We start from the raw sequence: 17,450 nt of genomic DNA on the forward strand, positions 1-17,450 counted from the left end.
TTACATGTATGTCTGAATTTTTAATGTAAAGTCAGAAAAATATGAATATGTAAAGTCAAATCTGCTGTATTTGGATACATATTTGAATATATACAGTCAAAACTCTCAAGCACTATTCTTTATAAATTTAAACTCATATACTGTATATTATATTTGACTTTGTATATTCTAAATTTACTCCTTATATTCCAAAACAAATGATATTCAAAATACTGGCCTGTTTCTCATCCTATAATACACACATATACAGCAGATGTGTATATTACCATATATACATGATATTAAACATTGTAAAAATAGATTTAATCCATTCTGTGTATTTTCAATATTTCTCTCCCATTTTTAAAGCTTTAGCAGTTCTTCTTCTTCTTTTTCAATAATATTAGTTATTCTGTACAAATTGCATTTTATTTGACTGAAATTAAAGTTGAAAACATATCCTTGTAGGCAAAGATACATTTTATATATATATCTCCTATACCAACTAACAACTAATTGTAAATAGGATCTAGTGTAGTTCACTATTAGAAAGTATTGTGTTTTTGTTGAAAAAGTTCTTTTCTTGAACTTCATCTTTACTTGGATCACTACTGTCTTAACTGGGAGCCCCTTGCCTAGTTACATGAAGGAGGTTGAGGCAGTTATGCTGCTTATCACTATGACTCAGGGTTTATTCTTATATCTTCTTATATCCTACCTGTAATCTGTTTTCTTTTGTTTTAGTATGGTACCACATGTAGAGTGACAGATGCAACATTTATGAGGTGATTTATATGACTTGGATTCAACTGATTTTAGCATATAGTTTAATATCAGTATCTGTCATAAAGATCAGGTTTTTTTTTATCATTCCCTTTCTTATTCACTATTTGTGATTGTTAACATTTTATAAACCTGAGTAGTATACAGTGCATTCGGAAAGTATTCACAGCGCATCACTTTTTCCACATTTTGTTATGTTACAGCCTTATTCCAAAATGGATTAAATTCATTTTTTTCCTCAGAATTCTACACACAACACCCCATAATGACAACGTGAAACAAGTTTACTTGAGATTTTTGCAAATTTATTAAAAATAAAAAAATTGAGAAAGCACATGTACATAAGTATTCACAGCCTTTGCCATGAAGCTCAAAATTGAGCTCAGGTGCATCCTGTTTCCCCTGATTATCCTTGAGATGTTTCTGCAGCTTCATTGGAGTCCACCTGTGGTAAATTCAGTTGACTGGACATGATTTGGAAAGGCACACACCTGTCTATATAAGGTCCCACAGTTGACAGTTCATGTCAGAGCACAAACTAAGCATGAAGTCAAAGGAATTGTCTGTAGACCTCCGAGACAGGATTGTCTCGAGGCACAAATCTGGGGAAGGTTACAGAAAAATTTCTGCTGCTTTGAAGGTCCCAATGAGCACAGTGGCCTCCATCATCCATAAGTGGAAGAAGTTTGAAACCACCAGAACTCTTCCTAGAGCTGGCCGGCCATCTAAACTGAGCGATCGGGGGAGAAGGGCCTTAGTCAGGGAGGTGACCAAGAACCCGATGGTCACTCTGTCAAAGCTCCAGAGGTCCTCTGTGGAGAGATGAGAACCTTCCAGAAGGACAACCATCTCTGCAGCAATCCACCAATCAGGCCTGTATGGTAGAGTGGCCAGACGGAAGCCACTCCTTAGTAAAAGGCACATGGCAGCCCACCTGGAGTTTGCCAAAAGGCACCTGAAGGACTCTCAGACCATGAGAAAGAAAATTCTCTGGTCTGATGAGAGAAAGATTGAACTCTTTGGTGTGAATGCCAGGCGTCACGTTTGGAGGAAACCAGGCACCGCACATCACCAGGCCAATACCATCCCTACAGTGAAGCATGGTGGTGGCAGCATCATGCAGTGGGGATGTTTTTCAGCGGCAGGAACTGGGAGACTAGTCAGGATAAAGGGAAAGATGACTGCAGCAATGTACAGAGACATCCTGGATTAAAACCTGCCCCAGAGCGCTCTTGACCTCAGACTGGGGCGACGGTCCATCTTTCAGCAGGACAACGAATCTAAGCACACAGCCAAGATACAGTTTAGGTCTGAGTTGCAAGAAGATTATATAGTACTTAATATGTTTTGTTAAAATAATCTTTAGTCTTGCAATTTTAAGAAATTACTGTAATTTGGAAATGGAATATCCAATATGAAACAGATTGCCCAGATGAGTGTACCACGGAAGTAACTTCTTCTGGAGTGTATCTGCCGTTCCTTTTGTTATACATTTAAATATAACACTATGCATCATTTAATGTGTTTTACTTAATGCAAGCAGTGCTGCTCTGTATATGGTTGCACGCAAGCAGCATAATTCAGTTCAAAGTGTCCAAAGCACCAAACCTCAACTCAGCTGCTCAGGCTTGTGCACTTGGCCCTAATATTTTGTCACAGGGACAACAGTGGATTATGTCAAGTATAAAAAAAAAAAAAGAGCTCTTATTCAGGAGTGGCCAGTAGCTGCAGGTTTTCAGTTCAAGCAGTTCTTGTGGTTAATGAGCTCATACATACAGTATTCTTCCTTGTTATTATAGTTATTTTGCCGTATCTGCAGTTTCTGTCGGAGTCTATACAGTACAGTATTACAGTTCATGGACTGACTGAAGCAGATTATGATAACAGAACCAAACATCCAGAGCCCACTTTTTCAGGCCAGGAGCTTGACTCAGCAGAATCAGGGGCAAGCAAACCAGTCCTTAATGGGACTTTACTTAATAGCAAGGTTCACTCTTACACATGGGGCCAGTTTAGAATTGATTAATTTGGAATTACCACGTACTCATGCACATACATTTTTGGGATGTGGGAGGAGGACCGGAGGTCTCTAAGAAAAACCCCATGCAGACAATATAGAGAAGGTGTAAACGCCATAGAAAGTGAGATCTCAACATAAGATTTTGCACACATAAGGTCATAGTGCTAATATCAACACATCCTTGCCACCCAAAAGCAGATTAGAACTCATCTACTCTTGGACTTTTAGGTAAATATTTTATACTGGAGCTAATGATACCAAGTAAGCTTGTAGCACTTTTACTAATGGCAGAGTTTCAGTTAGCTAAAAGACACTGGGTACAGTGAAAGACTAGTCCAACAATGTAGCAAACACATGTACATTGAATTTTGTTTTGCTAGCTTATTTTTGGACAATGAACACTGGACAAACATGCATGCCACATCAAACATATCCCCGCAGAGAATCAAACTGTTGAACCAGTTTTCCTAAATTCAGTGTTGAATGATCCAGTATAAATGGATTATCAGGATGCCAGGAGTGAGTTAAAAGTTAAATCCATCAACAGTTAATTTACTGGCCACACTGTAGTTATAAGAAACAAAAACACATTTAGCCTGTCCTCCTTTGAGGCAAATCTGCCATTTGGTGTTGTCTTTTACCATGAGAAAAAGCCAATGTGCTGAGCTGGGGTCATTCACAATCAAGCAACTATCAGTTATGGTAAAAGCGCCCCTTACATATCACATTCTGATCAAAGCTACATTTGTTTCAGGAAACCTCTAAGACTCGTATCCAACTTTTTTCACTCTCCTTCCACTCTCCTCTCCTTCACTCTGTTGTTCCAAATCGTTAATGATTTTGGTACCGTTTATAAAGACAATACAATCTGGAATTCTGAAATCTTGCTTTTAATTGCTATAAAAATCACAAATCAGAGAAGTGTAAAAATAATGAATGGCCTTCATATACCACTTAAATGGAGAATCCACCTTAAAACAGCCTGATCCTTTTCCTGTTTCTTTTTTGAGTTAGTCTGAACCAGTACTATGGGACTTGTCTACGCACACAGTAGATTCATGGAGAAGACCAAAAGAAGAGTTTACAGTTGTCAAGAAACTGGGGACTGGAAATTTTGGAGATGTCTATTTAAGTTATTATAATAATAAGATTAAAGTGGCAATTAAAATTCTGAAGAAAGGTGAGTACATTTAGCTTTCATTTATAAAGTAAGCATTCGTCACTTACTGGACTTGTTAGCATCAAAAGTGCTTTTGAAAGTTGAGTTGCATATGTTCTTTCTAGATTGTGTATTTTTGTGTTGCATGATTTTTATTCTACAGTTTATTTTACATAACATTATATGCCCATTTCAAGACCACAAGGGGTCAGAGTCTACCACAATTGAGGAAAAACACTTGACTTTGTAAAATTAGTGCGGAAGACTCAGAGGCCAAGGTATTAAGTTTCAGTTAGGCAACTGAAGTTTTGTTTTTTAGCAGAAATACTTATTTAAGTATTTTATAAATCTATATCAGCCTTCTGTTTTTTGCATATCTTTACTTGGTTCTTAAATAAGGAATCAAATCATTAAACTTTTTTGATGTGTTCCTGCCATCAATTTCAAAATAAGCTAATATTTTTGAAGAAATGGTAAAATGTCTCAGTTTCAGCATTTGATGTTTTCTATGTTCTGCTGTGAATAAAATATGGCTTTATGAGATTTGCAAATCATTGCATTCTGTTTTTATTTAAATTTTACACAGCATCCCAACTTTTTTAGGATTGGGGTTATATAGTTATATATATATATATATATATATATATATATATATATATATATATAACATATATATATGATATATAGATCTATGATATGTAATATATATCATAGATCTATTATATATAGATCTATGTGTGTGTTCAGACCGTGTGTGTAAATGTGTTTATTTTATTTTTTTTATTTACCTATCTATGTATTTATTTATTTATTTATTTATTTATTTATTTAAGGAGCTTCTGTAAAAAGTCCCCCCTGGGGACAAATATCTATCTATCTATCTATCTATCTATCTATCTATCTATCTATCTGCTCCAGCTACTGTAACTTCACTCTTTTGTCCTATAAATTAAAATTAAAATATTTGCATTTATATTCTTGTTTATCATGGAACTGGAGAGTGGTAACATGTTGCATGTTTGAAAAGGTGATTTTGATCTGTTATTTTGTTTTTCTTAGCCTCTGAAAGTTGTTTCTGTTGAGAGTATCAATTGCCCCAATAGTCATTTAAAAACAGTAGAAAGATTTATGACTTACTGTATAATGAAATTTAAGAGAAAGGTATAAAGACTAATCAGAAGAAACAGGAAAAAAAAGGTCTTACAGATATATTTATAAAATACACATATTCAGTTAAATTACTTTTTATGTGATATTAATAACTCTTGAACACAGGTTAATCCAGCATGAAAGTGATAATCAGTGATTTCAGTCTTTCCATCACAACAGTGAAACAAATTACTCCTGAATATCAATGATGGATTACATTTTGTGCTTGTTCCTCTTTACCACACAATTTCCTTAACACCAGTAACCACAGGATCCTTATCAAGGCTATTGTGGACTACCTGTAAAATACCCAGGATGTTTTCCTCCTTCTTTAGGGAAATGCAAAATATTTGTCAGGTTTCTTATATATTCTCCGTTGTGTTTTCATATATGTTAGGGATCTTTGCTTTATATCTTTCCTACTAGATAACATTAGCCATGGATAAGTTATCTGCCTTTCTTAGGTTAGGACATGTGTTTGGATGTATTCTGTGCCTGTACCGCCAGATGTGCAAGATGTGGCAGTGGACAAGCTTTGCATCTTGTGTCAACTCAGAGTGAACTATGGCCTGACTAATGGGAAAGCAATAGCTGCATAGTAGCTGATTCTGCCTACTAATTATAATTTAAATGCTGTTTAATCCATTGTTAAAATGATTACCATAAACAGCTTGTTGTGTTTGTACTAAATGATATACTAAGAGACAAAGGAACCTTTCAAACTATTCACTGGTCACATGGCACAGTCAATAACCTGATTACAGTAGTCACTTGGACTAGTGGCTATCAACTAAAGCTCAGTTAAAACAGACTTATTTTTGATTTGTTTTTCAGAGGATTATGCAAAAAATAAGATCTGCATTCACATTTCACAGTAGTAGTTAGGGTTCCGTAAAACTGGCAAGATCATTTGCAATCTTTGCAAAGGCTCCATATTTTAGACATTAGTGCACCATACACTGATTACAAATGCTAAAGTTTGTAAACCCCCACAAATGTAAAAATGCTAAAGTTTGTAATCCCCCAGAAATGTGCTTGCTTTTTTTTATCAAGGTATCATTAAAATAAATTAAAAACATAGCCAATGCATTACTAATGCTGCCAGTGTCATCTGCAACAGGGAAAAGACAACTCTGGAATGCAGGCTCTAGCATTTCAAAGAAAAAGCCATATCTGCAACTAGCAAATAAAAAGAAAAGGTTAAAAAGTTTGGAATCCACTGTCCAATGTCTGAATTCATTTGCCCATTTTATCATTTTCTTTTCATTGTTCCAAATAACAGTTATTTGATGTGTACTATTTAAGGAAGCAGCTAACTAAAGACCGTTAAGGCTCTTGTTTCTCAAACTACAGACTCTGGTTTCCTTATCCTCTTGCGCAACTGTGCATCTGGCCCTTCCACTTCTCTTTCTACCTTGGTTAGGTCCAGTTTTCTTTCTTCTTCCAAGACAATTGTGAACACCTTTGTTTAAAATCTTCATTTAGTACATTGATAAAAAAAGTATCAGTCAGTCAGTCATTATTCAACCCGCTATATCCTAACACATGGTCACGGGGGTTTGCTGGAACCAATCCCAGCCAGCACAAATCCCGGACAGGACACCAACCCACCGCAGGGCAAAAGTATCAGTTTCTATTAAAAATATGAATGTTTCTGGGTGATTCCAAACTTTTGAACACTAGTGTATATCTACTTTTTTCTGTTACATTTCTTTTTTTAGTTGATCTGAGCTTCCCTTTAATGGAGTGGCATCCCATCAAAATTTGTTGTATTACAATTTTAAACAAACATGCTGTACACAAGAACATAAGAAATTTAACAAACTAGAGGAGACCATTCAGTCCATCAGGCTTATTTGTTTAGCTGACAGCTAAGATTTCCCAATATCTCATGTATACACTTATTAAAGGATGTCAAGGTTTCTGCTTCAACTACATAGCTTGGTAGCTTGTTCTACACTCCCACAACTCTTTGCATGAAGAAGTGATTTTTTCAATCACATCACTGATTTTATTTTTCACCAAACTAAAAACTCTGCCACAATCAGTTTGCCCAATTAGCTGCTGTACGTAACCATCTAAAAAGAAAATGTCTCTAGTGATGATCCAGTGATCATCAAAGGTGACTGTGTGCAGATGGTGCAGACCTATAAATATCTGGGACTGCAGCTGGATGATAAATTAGGCTGGACTGCCAATACTGATGCGCTGTGCAAGAAAGGACAGAGCCGGTTATACTTCCTTAGAAGGCTGGCGTCCTTCAACATCTGCAATAAGATGCTGCAGATGTTCTATCAGACAGTTGTGGCGAGCGCCCTCTTCTACGCAGTGGTGTGCTGGGGAGGCAGCATTAAGAGGAAAGATGCCTCACGTCTGGACAAACTGGTGAGGAAGGCAAGCTCTATTGTTGGCATGGAGCTGGACAGTTTAACATCTGTGGCAGAGCGAAGGGCGCTCAGCAGGCTCCTATCAATTATGGAGAATCCACTGCATCCACTTAATAGTATCATCTCCAGACAGAAGAGCAGCTTCAGCGACAGACTGCTGTCACTGTCCTGCTCCACTGACAGATTGAGGAGATCGTTCCTCCCCCAAACTATGCGACTCTTTAATTCCATCCGGGGGGGTAAACGTTAACATTTAACATTATACATAGTTATTGTCTGTTTTTCATCTGCATTATTATCATTCTTTAATTTAATATTATTTATTGTATCAGTATGCTGCTGCTGAAGAATGTGAATTTCCCATTGGGATTAATAAAGTATCTATCCATCCATCCATCCATCCATCGGTTTTGGTTTCCTGAAGGAGCTTTTTATAACTAGTGGTTTTCTTCATAAAAGACAATATGTATAGATGCACATAAAGACTGTAAATTCACAATTGTGAAATCAAGAAGCCACAGATCAAGAAAAGAAGTGTATCACTAGTGGTCATGAAAAACTTCTTAAAGAAGCAGTCAATTATTGTTATATTTATTTTCCAAAATGTTATATTAGTAACTATAATGACTTTTTAACAACTTGTTCAATAGTTGGTGATCTTTGGAGTTAATCTGGCAGAACTAGTACTCACCCCTGCTCACAGCTTCTGAGGCTGAATACCTGTGGTCGGACACTGGTGCAGAAGTGCCATCTAAGTCTATGAGTGGTTGACTCTCTCTGCTCAACTGTGCACATTTTCACTCTACCTTTATATGTGCCAGTGAAGATTTTGTGGCACCACAATTCTGATTCTACCCAAATGTTCAGAAATGGTCATTCTTAATTGAATCTGTGGTGACCAGTGTTTTTCTTGTGTCCTGTTCATGCCTCCTTGAAGTACCATTACATGGATTTAAATATATGGTCCGTGTACTTTTTGGTATTTGAAATTTCATTTTAGAAGCAAAAACGAAAAAATGAAAATGAAAGGAATTTTCAGATTTTGATTTTTGATTAAAGAATAAAATGATGGAAAATAAGGTATTTTTTAATTCTGTGGTAACAAATAGCAGTCATAAACTTAAAATTACACATACTTTTCTGGATTCATTTGTGATTCAAATAATGAAAGTGTAATAGCTCAAAAACAACAAAACAGACGCATTTTCGTTGTCTGGCACCAGAGGTACTTCTTCTTCTGTGCGATTTTTGATGACACGTGCGAACAGTTCTCCTCACAACTCATCGACCGACGGCCTTGAAGTTTCACTGCATGGCATCAGCAGGGGATGGACCATTATGTTGTTTTTCAGAATTAAAAGAACATTTCAATGTCCACTCCGGGACGAGGACATGACTGTAGAAAAACAGTCGCATCTTTCAGGTAAAAATACAAGCTTTGCAAACTTTGCTTCATTGATGTAGCAGTTCTTTTATGAACGTTGTTGTTGTTACTTACTATGAAACAGCTAACATTTGGTGATTTCATTTACTAACACTAAGCCTGGCAAATTTTGTAGTGCTAGCATTTTGAATGTGTGTAAATGTGTGAATGGTTGATCATTGACAAGTGTAGCACATGTTAAGAAAACTTTCTGTAAATCACGTTGCTATCCTAACGTTTTACACTTGTGCGCACTGTTAAAACTCGAAACGATTACTCGCTATAGTAGCCGGTAAAAGTCAATGAGCAACCATTCAAAATGCTAGCACTATAAAAATTGCCAGACAGTGTTAGCAAATGAAATCGCCAAATGTTAGCTGTTTCACAGTAAGTAATAACAATAACGTTCATAAAAGAACTGCCACATCAATGAAGCAAAGTTTGCAAAGCTTGTATTTTTACCTGAAAGATGCGACTCAGTTTTTCTGCAGTTATGTCCTCGTCCCGGAGTGTCACTCTTTCACTGTTCCGAAAAACAATGTAATGATCCATCCTCTGCTGATGCCATGCAGTGTACCTTCACGGCCGTCGGTCGATGTGTTGTGAGGAGGACTGTTCGGATGTGTAGTCAAAAATCGCGCAGAAGAAGAAGATATACCTCCAGTTTCAGACAACGAAAATGCGTCTGTTTTGTTGTTTTTGAGCTATTACACTTTCATTATTTGATTCACAAATAAATTGAGAAAAGTATGTGTAATTTTAAGTTTATCACTGCTATTTGTTACCACAGAATTAAAAAATACCTTATTTTCCCTCATTTCATTCTTTGATCAAAAATCAAAATCTGAAAATTCCTTTCATTTTCGTTTTTCATTTTTGCTTCTGAAATGAAATTTCAAATACCAAAAAGTACACGGACCATTCATTCTTACACAAAACAGGGCTTTTTTCAATTTATTAAAAATATCTTATTACCACAGTCACCTCTTTGCTGGTTATCATTTTTGCAATGCTTTTTAAAAGTGAATTGTTTTGATTTTTTTGAAAATGTTCCTTTTTATTAGAGTATCAAGAGGACACCTGCAGCTTCAAATATCTAAAGCTGTCCATTTTTAGACTGTTTGTTTTCTTCTTTTGAGTTTTAATTTCATTTTGCTTCACCTGTCTCCAAAGAAACTGTGAAGTATAAAGACTTTGATTTGGAAACGAAGACTATGAAGAATCTTCACCACAAATATCTGATTACACTTTATGCCACCTGCATAACAGAGGATTCATATTACATTGTGACAGAGCTGATGGCAAAAGGAAGTTTGCTTCAATATCTCGGGAGTAAGTACATCTTTTTCACTTTGTTATTTCTACTCTTGTGAAGTATTTGTTCGATACTGCCAAAGTGTATTAGTACTTTTATTGAATAATAAGAATGCAGCAGGTAGCAACCCTCTTTATACAGGAATGGAAGTGGGTTGATGTCTTTTCAGAGAAAAGCCAAGCAAAATGACACCTTTTATTGGCTAACTAAAAAGATTACAATATGCAAGCTTTCGAGGCAACTCAGGCCCCTTCTTCAGGCAAGATGTAATCATTTTCAGGTAATGCTGTATATTGTCATAAAACAATAGCTAAAATAATTTGTCTTGTCTGTGATGAAACTATAATGAATATGATACAGGGTATCTTGTAAACTGGTGTTCAGTGTGTTATTTACTTCCATATCCTTTCTGGCTTGGCCTTAATGTTAAGTAATACTATGCATGCCTTATTGTATTTGTTAATTAAACTTTTACCTATATATCCCCATTGACTCCATCCTATGTTTAAAGAAACTGATAAGAAGACAATAAAGATCTGATAAGAAGAGACATTTCCTCATTGTTCATACTATTATGCTTACTATTATGCTGAAAACATCAGTTTTTGAATGAACATTTTATTTTTATTCTTGTGTAGTAGTTGTCTTACACAGCACTTCCTTAAATGAACTGTTAGCTGACTTTCAAAATAAAAAAATCAGCTTAACAGACATTCAACTGTGTGTAATCATCTATGAGCAACTTTACTATTTTTTTTTTTTCAATTTTTAATATTGAAGAAAATAACATTGCATAGAATCAAGTAAAAAAACACCTTGAGCTTGGGAAAGTGCTATATAAATAAAATAATATAATATAATAGTGATAGTATTATAGTATTATAATATTCCATCCATCCATCCATTTTCCAACCCGCTGAATCCGAACACAGGGTCACGGGGGTCTGCTGGAGCCAATCCCAGCCAACACAGGGCATAAGGCAGGAACTAATCCCAGGCAGGGTTCCAACCCACCGCAGGACACACACAAACACACCCACACACCAAGCACACACTAGGGCCAATTTAGAATCGCCAATCCACCTAACCTGCATGTCTTTGGACTGTGGGAGGAAACCGGAGCACCCGGAGGAAACCCACGCAGACACGGGGAGAACATGCAAACTCCACGCAGGGAGGACCCGGGAAATTATAATATTATAATAGTGAATTATTATAATCACTTATACAGTACAACAAATGACTTCATAGTTAAACTAGAAAAAAAGGAAAAATAAAAACAGTTAAAATAGTTAACAAAAAGTTTAAAAAAAAAAAAAAAAGAAAGAAAGAAAGCAGGAACGCTAAAAGACAAAACATAACAAAACAAAATTCAACTCCCACCTGAGAAAGTAAGAGGAGAGCCAAAAACATGGGCAAAAATCATTAGAAAAATAATAAAGCAGGGAAAATGTCTTTTGCCCTCGACTTTACCATTATTTCTAACTATTTTTCTTTGTCATTTGTCTTACTCTAACAATAAGTAAAATTGAAGGGGCAAAAATTTGTTTCAGCTTTCATCCTTTTTTGATTCAGTCACCCTGTTGGAAGATTATTTTTAACAATCTGAAAATATGTAAAAGAAAGAAAGAAAGAGAAAGAAAGAAAGAAAGAAAGAAAAATTGAATGCCAAAATAAAATGTTTTGCTAATGATTTTGTGCAGTCTTTCAATTTTTCCTGTCACTTTTGCTGTCCTTAAGAATCTATACTAATAAAAGGCAAAGCCCTCACTGACTGACTGACTGACTCATCACTAATTCTCCAACTTCCTGTGTAGGTGGAAGGCTGTAATTTGGCAGGCTCATTCCTTACAGCTTACTTACAAAAGTTAGGCAGGTTTCATTTCGAAATTCAAAGCGTAACGGTCATAACAGGAACCTCTTTTTTGACCATATACTGTAATGGACTGCAGCTCGCTGGCCGTGGGAGGCGGAGTTGCATATCACGTCATCACGCCTTCCACGTAATCACGTGAACTGACTGTGAACGCAGTATGTTCAAAACAAGGAAGAGCCCCAAAGAGCACTGAAGAAAACATTCATTACACAATTGAGAAGGCAGCGAAACAATAAGAAGCGAAGCACGGTGTAAACCGTAAGTTTAAATTAAGTTTATAGAAACACTCCCGCTGCCGTTTGCAATACCATATTCGCGAGATACAAGTTTAATGAGAAGACATGAGGTATAAACGAGATTTGGATCATTTTGTAACGGAGTTAAAATTGCTATAGCGAGAAACTTTGAAGTGCCGGGTCTTAGCTAACATTAAATAAAGCCGTGGACATCGCAACATCACACAAGAGAGCGGCTCACATGAACTGACTGAACGCAGCAGGAGTGATCACTTCGCTACTGCGGAAACAAAGCACGGTGTAAACCGTAAGTTTAAATTAAGTTTATAGAAACGCTCCCACTGCCGTTTGCAATACCATATTCGCGAGATACAAGTTTAATGAGAAGACACGAGGTATAAACGAGACTTTGGATGACTTTGTAATGGATTAAAAATTGCTGTAGCGAGAAACTTTTAAGTTCTGGGTCTTAGCTAACATTAAATAAAGCCTTGGACATCTCAACATCACACTCACTGACTGACTGACTGACTGACTGACTCATCACTAATTCTCGAACTTCCCGTGTAGGTGGAAGGCTGAAATTTGGCAGGCTCATTCCTTACAGCTTACTTACAAAAGTTAGGCAGGTTTCATTTCGAAATTCTACGCGTAATGGTCATAACTGGAACATGTTTTTTGTCCATATACTCTAATGGAGAAGGCGGAGTCACGTATCGCGTCATCACGTCTCCTACGTAATCACGTGAACTAAAAACAAGGAAGAGATTTACAGCACGAGTCAAACGTGGGAACGAAGGTAAATGACGTTAATTTTTGAGTGTCTTTTAATACTGTGTAAGCATACATATTAACACATGTGCAATTAAACGTGTGCATTTACGGGGTGATTTCTCAGGCTTAAAAGCTCGCCTTTTATCAAACGCTGGAACAAAGGTAAATGACTTTGTTCACTGTCATTTAATACTGTGTAACCATACATATTAAACGTGTGCATTTACGGGGTGATTTCTCAGGCTTAAAAGCTCGCCTTTTACTAAAAAGGTAAATGCAAAACTATTTTCAATCATTCTATGATCTGCTTCTCACAACTGAAGGCACCGTGGCTGATGTTACGTCACTTGCTGTCCAACCATAAGCGTTACCTGGTAGGTAACCGGCCACTCACTTCACTCCCTTACGGGAATCGAACCTCTGAGGTTTTCTTTTGTTCTTAATTAAAATTTAAAAGCAATACTTCACCGCTGCTAAGCCCCTCTATCGCTGACGTCCGAGGTTCGATTACCGTAAGCAAGTGCAGTGAGTGTGTAATTACATTCACGGCATTCGTAGTCTGATTCACAATCTGATTGTATGGGTGGTTACCTACCAGGTAACGCTTATAGTTGGCCACCAAGTCAGGTCGAAGTGATCACTCGAGTGAAGGCAGCTTCACAAAAAAACAGATCCTTAACAAACTGTTATTAGTATATTTTCCCTAGATTTAAAAAGGTTTTATTTTCTTCTTAATAAAAATTTAAAAGCGGTACTTCGCCGGTGCGAAGCGCGTGGATTTGACCGACTGACACATACAGACATATTCATGAGTGCAGGTACTTCGGAAAGAAAGCACCGTGTAAACCTAAAGTTTAAATTAAGTTCATAGACCTACAAAAGGTTGCCATTCATTTGAGGCAAGATTGCTTTTCTTCTGTACAACTACGTTGCATTCTCAAGAGTGTGCTTGCACGGCTTCGGATATAGATATATATATATTTATATATATATATGTATGTCTATATATAAATATGTAAGCTTATAAGTACTGCCTTACTTCTCTTTAAGAAAGGAAGATGTAATGATACTTGATTTAAACGATTCCATGTCTTCCTGGGTTTGCTTAGCTTATTGTCAATATCTTTACACGTTTTTTTTAAGACTTATTGACTGAAACGGGCTTTCACGAAAAAAGTTAGGGCTTTGCTACAGGATACACCCTCCACAAGTTAAGCAAGTAAAAATAAAATATATATTTCTGTTTTATTTAAACCTTTTAAGTTCATATGCATAGCCCCATTTGGCTGTTTAATTTTTTTTTTTCTTTCTTCAGTAATATTTAATCTCCTTAAAGAAAAAGAACATATCCATTTTACTTTTTTTTGTATCCCTTTAGTAATATTTTAGTGTAAAAGGATAACCAGTATTTAAACCTTTTATGTTACTTTATACATTTATTTTACACCATGTTGAAAAATTAATAAGAAAGCTACATATTTTGGCAGCTGCTGCTTTCATTTTCAATGAAATGAAAAAAGCTCTCCAAGAGAAAACGTCAATGAAGAAGAAACAGTTTGCACTATCTAAAAATGAGAAACCCTCATTTATAAAAGTTTGCTGCAGATGACTTAACTGAAAATAAATGAATAGTTCCTATGTGTATAATACATATTTATCTATTTTACTTATGCCTTTATTCCAGCAACTTACAACATCTGAGGTACAATTTGTTACATTACTTTTGTTTTTTGCAGCACAGGCAGGTGAAGTGACTTCCACAGGGTCACACAGTGGTGTCAGTACCACGATTTGAACTGACAAGCTCCGGGTTTACTGAAATATTACTGAAGAAAGAAAAAAAACGAAAACGGGCAAATAGGGCTATGCATACAGATGTCCATCCATCCATTATCCAACCCGCTATATCCTAAATACAGGAGCCAATAAGTTGATATGTATATATACAGTACGAGCTGTATATACCCGGCGTTGCCCGGGGCAGAAGTAACCTAATTGGTCAAACACTTACATATATACCAAAGTAAACCTAATCGGTTAAACAGCTTCATATATACAGAAGCGAACCTAATCGGACAAACAGCTAATCTATATACATAAGCAAACCTAATTGGTCAAACAGTTACATAAATACAAAAGCAAACCTAATCGATGAAACAGCTTCATATATACAGAAGTGAACCTAATTGGTCAAACAGTTATGCATGTGCAGAATAATTTTACAAAGATTATGCGTGTTAACAATCATTAAAAAGAAAAGATTGAGGAACTCTTCTTCTATATGTGATGAAGCTGGATGAAGCTGACTTGACGAAGACGTAGGTGGCATAGATTGGTTTTTCTAAAACAGAAGAAAAAAATGAGTATCTATTATTATTTTAAATTAGAATGAAAATGAGAACCTTGATTAGAGATAGATTATCCGTATTAAAATATGTGCATGAATAAAGTTTTGGTAACTCTCTAGCAAAAGTTTATTCATACAAATTGGCATGGGATGGCTTTGTGAAAAAGTAAAAATTAGATAAAAATAAATTGAGAATGCGTACTTCGATTTGACTGAGATTATCTGTAATGATGAAAAAAAAGTTTAGTATGTTTTTTTTTTCCATACGGGAAGGATGTAAAACCTTACATAGGCACCCTTCAGCCCGTACTGAAGGGTACTGTCAGATTCTTACTGACTAAAAAACACCCTTTTTATTCCACAGCTACCCCAAAAACCACTATTAGGCATTACTTTGGGGTGGCAGTAGTTTAGTTATGAAACAGCTGGGTCCTGAAAAAAATCTGTCTTATTAGTGGCTTCATCACATATAGAAGAACAGTTCCTCAATCTTTTCTTTTTAATGATTGTTAACACGCATAATGTTTGTAAAATCATTCTGCACATTCATAACTGTTTGACCAATTAGGTTCGCTTCTGTATATATGAAGCTGTTTAACCGATTAGGTTTACTTTGGTATATATGTAAGTGTTTGACCGATTAGGTTACTTCTGCCCCGGGCAACGCCGGGTATATACAGCTCGCATATATATATATATATATATATATATATATATATATATATATATATATATATATATATATATACATATACACACATACATGCAGTTTTAATAACACAGAAATCAATATAAACATTAACATCATTATCATATGAGAATATGAAGTAATATATAAGAAGCACATTTCATATAAATATAAATTATTAAACAGTAAAATCTTCTTCTGTAATTTGCTACCGTGGCAATTTGTGTGTCTGTCCAGGATTTTAAATGACCTGTAGCTCGCAAACCGTTGCACCTATACACTTGAAATGTGGTACACATATAGTACGTCACGTCTACTATCCGCTTTATGGGTGATGATTGTTTTAGTCTTTTTATCTTTATTTTATTTTATTGTACAATCAAGTCCTATCTGCGCACAGCAGGGCAGCCGTGGGCGGATGCGTATGGTGTATTCACTCGATGTTATCGTGCATTGCGCTGTCAGTGGTATTTTGATAAAAGAATTTGAACAACATATAAGAAGCGTATAAATTATTAAACAGTAAAACATTAACATTTAAGAAGTAAAGTTACATTAAGTACTACTGCTGTGCCTTCGGGTATACCTCATTTTTTGTTTGCCCATTACATGCTTAAATGTATACATATTTTGGTGCACCTACCCGAGAACACGCGACATATAACCGAGCGTGGGAGAAGCATGGATTTTAAACACGCGTTGAGTTGATGTGCTGGTCTCCCTCGTGAAATAACTGGTAATGTTTGACTAAAATCTACAGCGAGTAAAACGACATTAGCTCCTATTTTTTTTTTACGATCTCTGAGATGTTGCTTTTTTCGGTTCAAGGCTTCATAAGCTCTTTTATGTTGTATGGTGTACTTATCCCAAACCATCATCTTTGAATGTTGCAAGACTTTCGCCTTGTATGTAGATCGGGGTAATTACATTCATTGCATTCCTAGTCTGAATCACAATGTGATTGTATGGGTGGTTACCTGGCACTGTAGGGTTGCCACCCGTCCTTTAAAATACGGAATCGTGCCGCGTTTGAGAATGAAATTGCGCGTCTCGTTTTGAATCAATACTGGACGGGATTTATCCCGTATTTTTTTTATAATTTTTTTTTTAAAGCAGCGTCTCATGCAAATCATCCCACACGCATTTTATGAAGATGCCTCCTTTCCTACTTTTGATTGGGTAATACTTGATGTCATCGTTAGTTTGATTGGTGTTTTTAACTGTCCAGTGAGTAGGGCGTGTCTTTCAACCGTAAGCAGATTTTTTGCAGTGGTATCACTGACCTCGACGACGGCGAGGTTATACGTCAAAAAT

General features: G+C 36.1%; 1 protein-coding gene across 1 annotated transcript in view; it reads left to right on the top strand.

The window, feature by feature from the left end:
• LOC114643190 (protein-tyrosine kinase 6-like) overlaps positions 1-17,450 on the top strand; it is a 120,347-nt gene that overhangs the window by 80,670 nt on the left and 22,227 nt on the right. Inside the window, exons 4-5 of the mRNA XM_051932863.1 lie at positions 3,797-3,962; positions 10,074-10,232. Of these exons, the coding sequence (XP_051788823.1) occupies positions 3,797-3,962; positions 10,074-10,232 (325 nt within the window). The remainder of the gene's footprint in view (positions 1-3,796; positions 3,963-10,073; positions 10,233-17,450) is intronic.

The sequence above is a fragment of the Erpetoichthys calabaricus genome, chromosome 10, assembly GCF_900747795.2.
Source record: "Erpetoichthys calabaricus chromosome 10, fErpCal1.3, whole genome shotgun sequence".
Classification (NCBI taxonomy): Eukaryota; Metazoa; Chordata; class Cladistia; order Polypteriformes; family Polypteridae; genus Erpetoichthys; species Erpetoichthys calabaricus.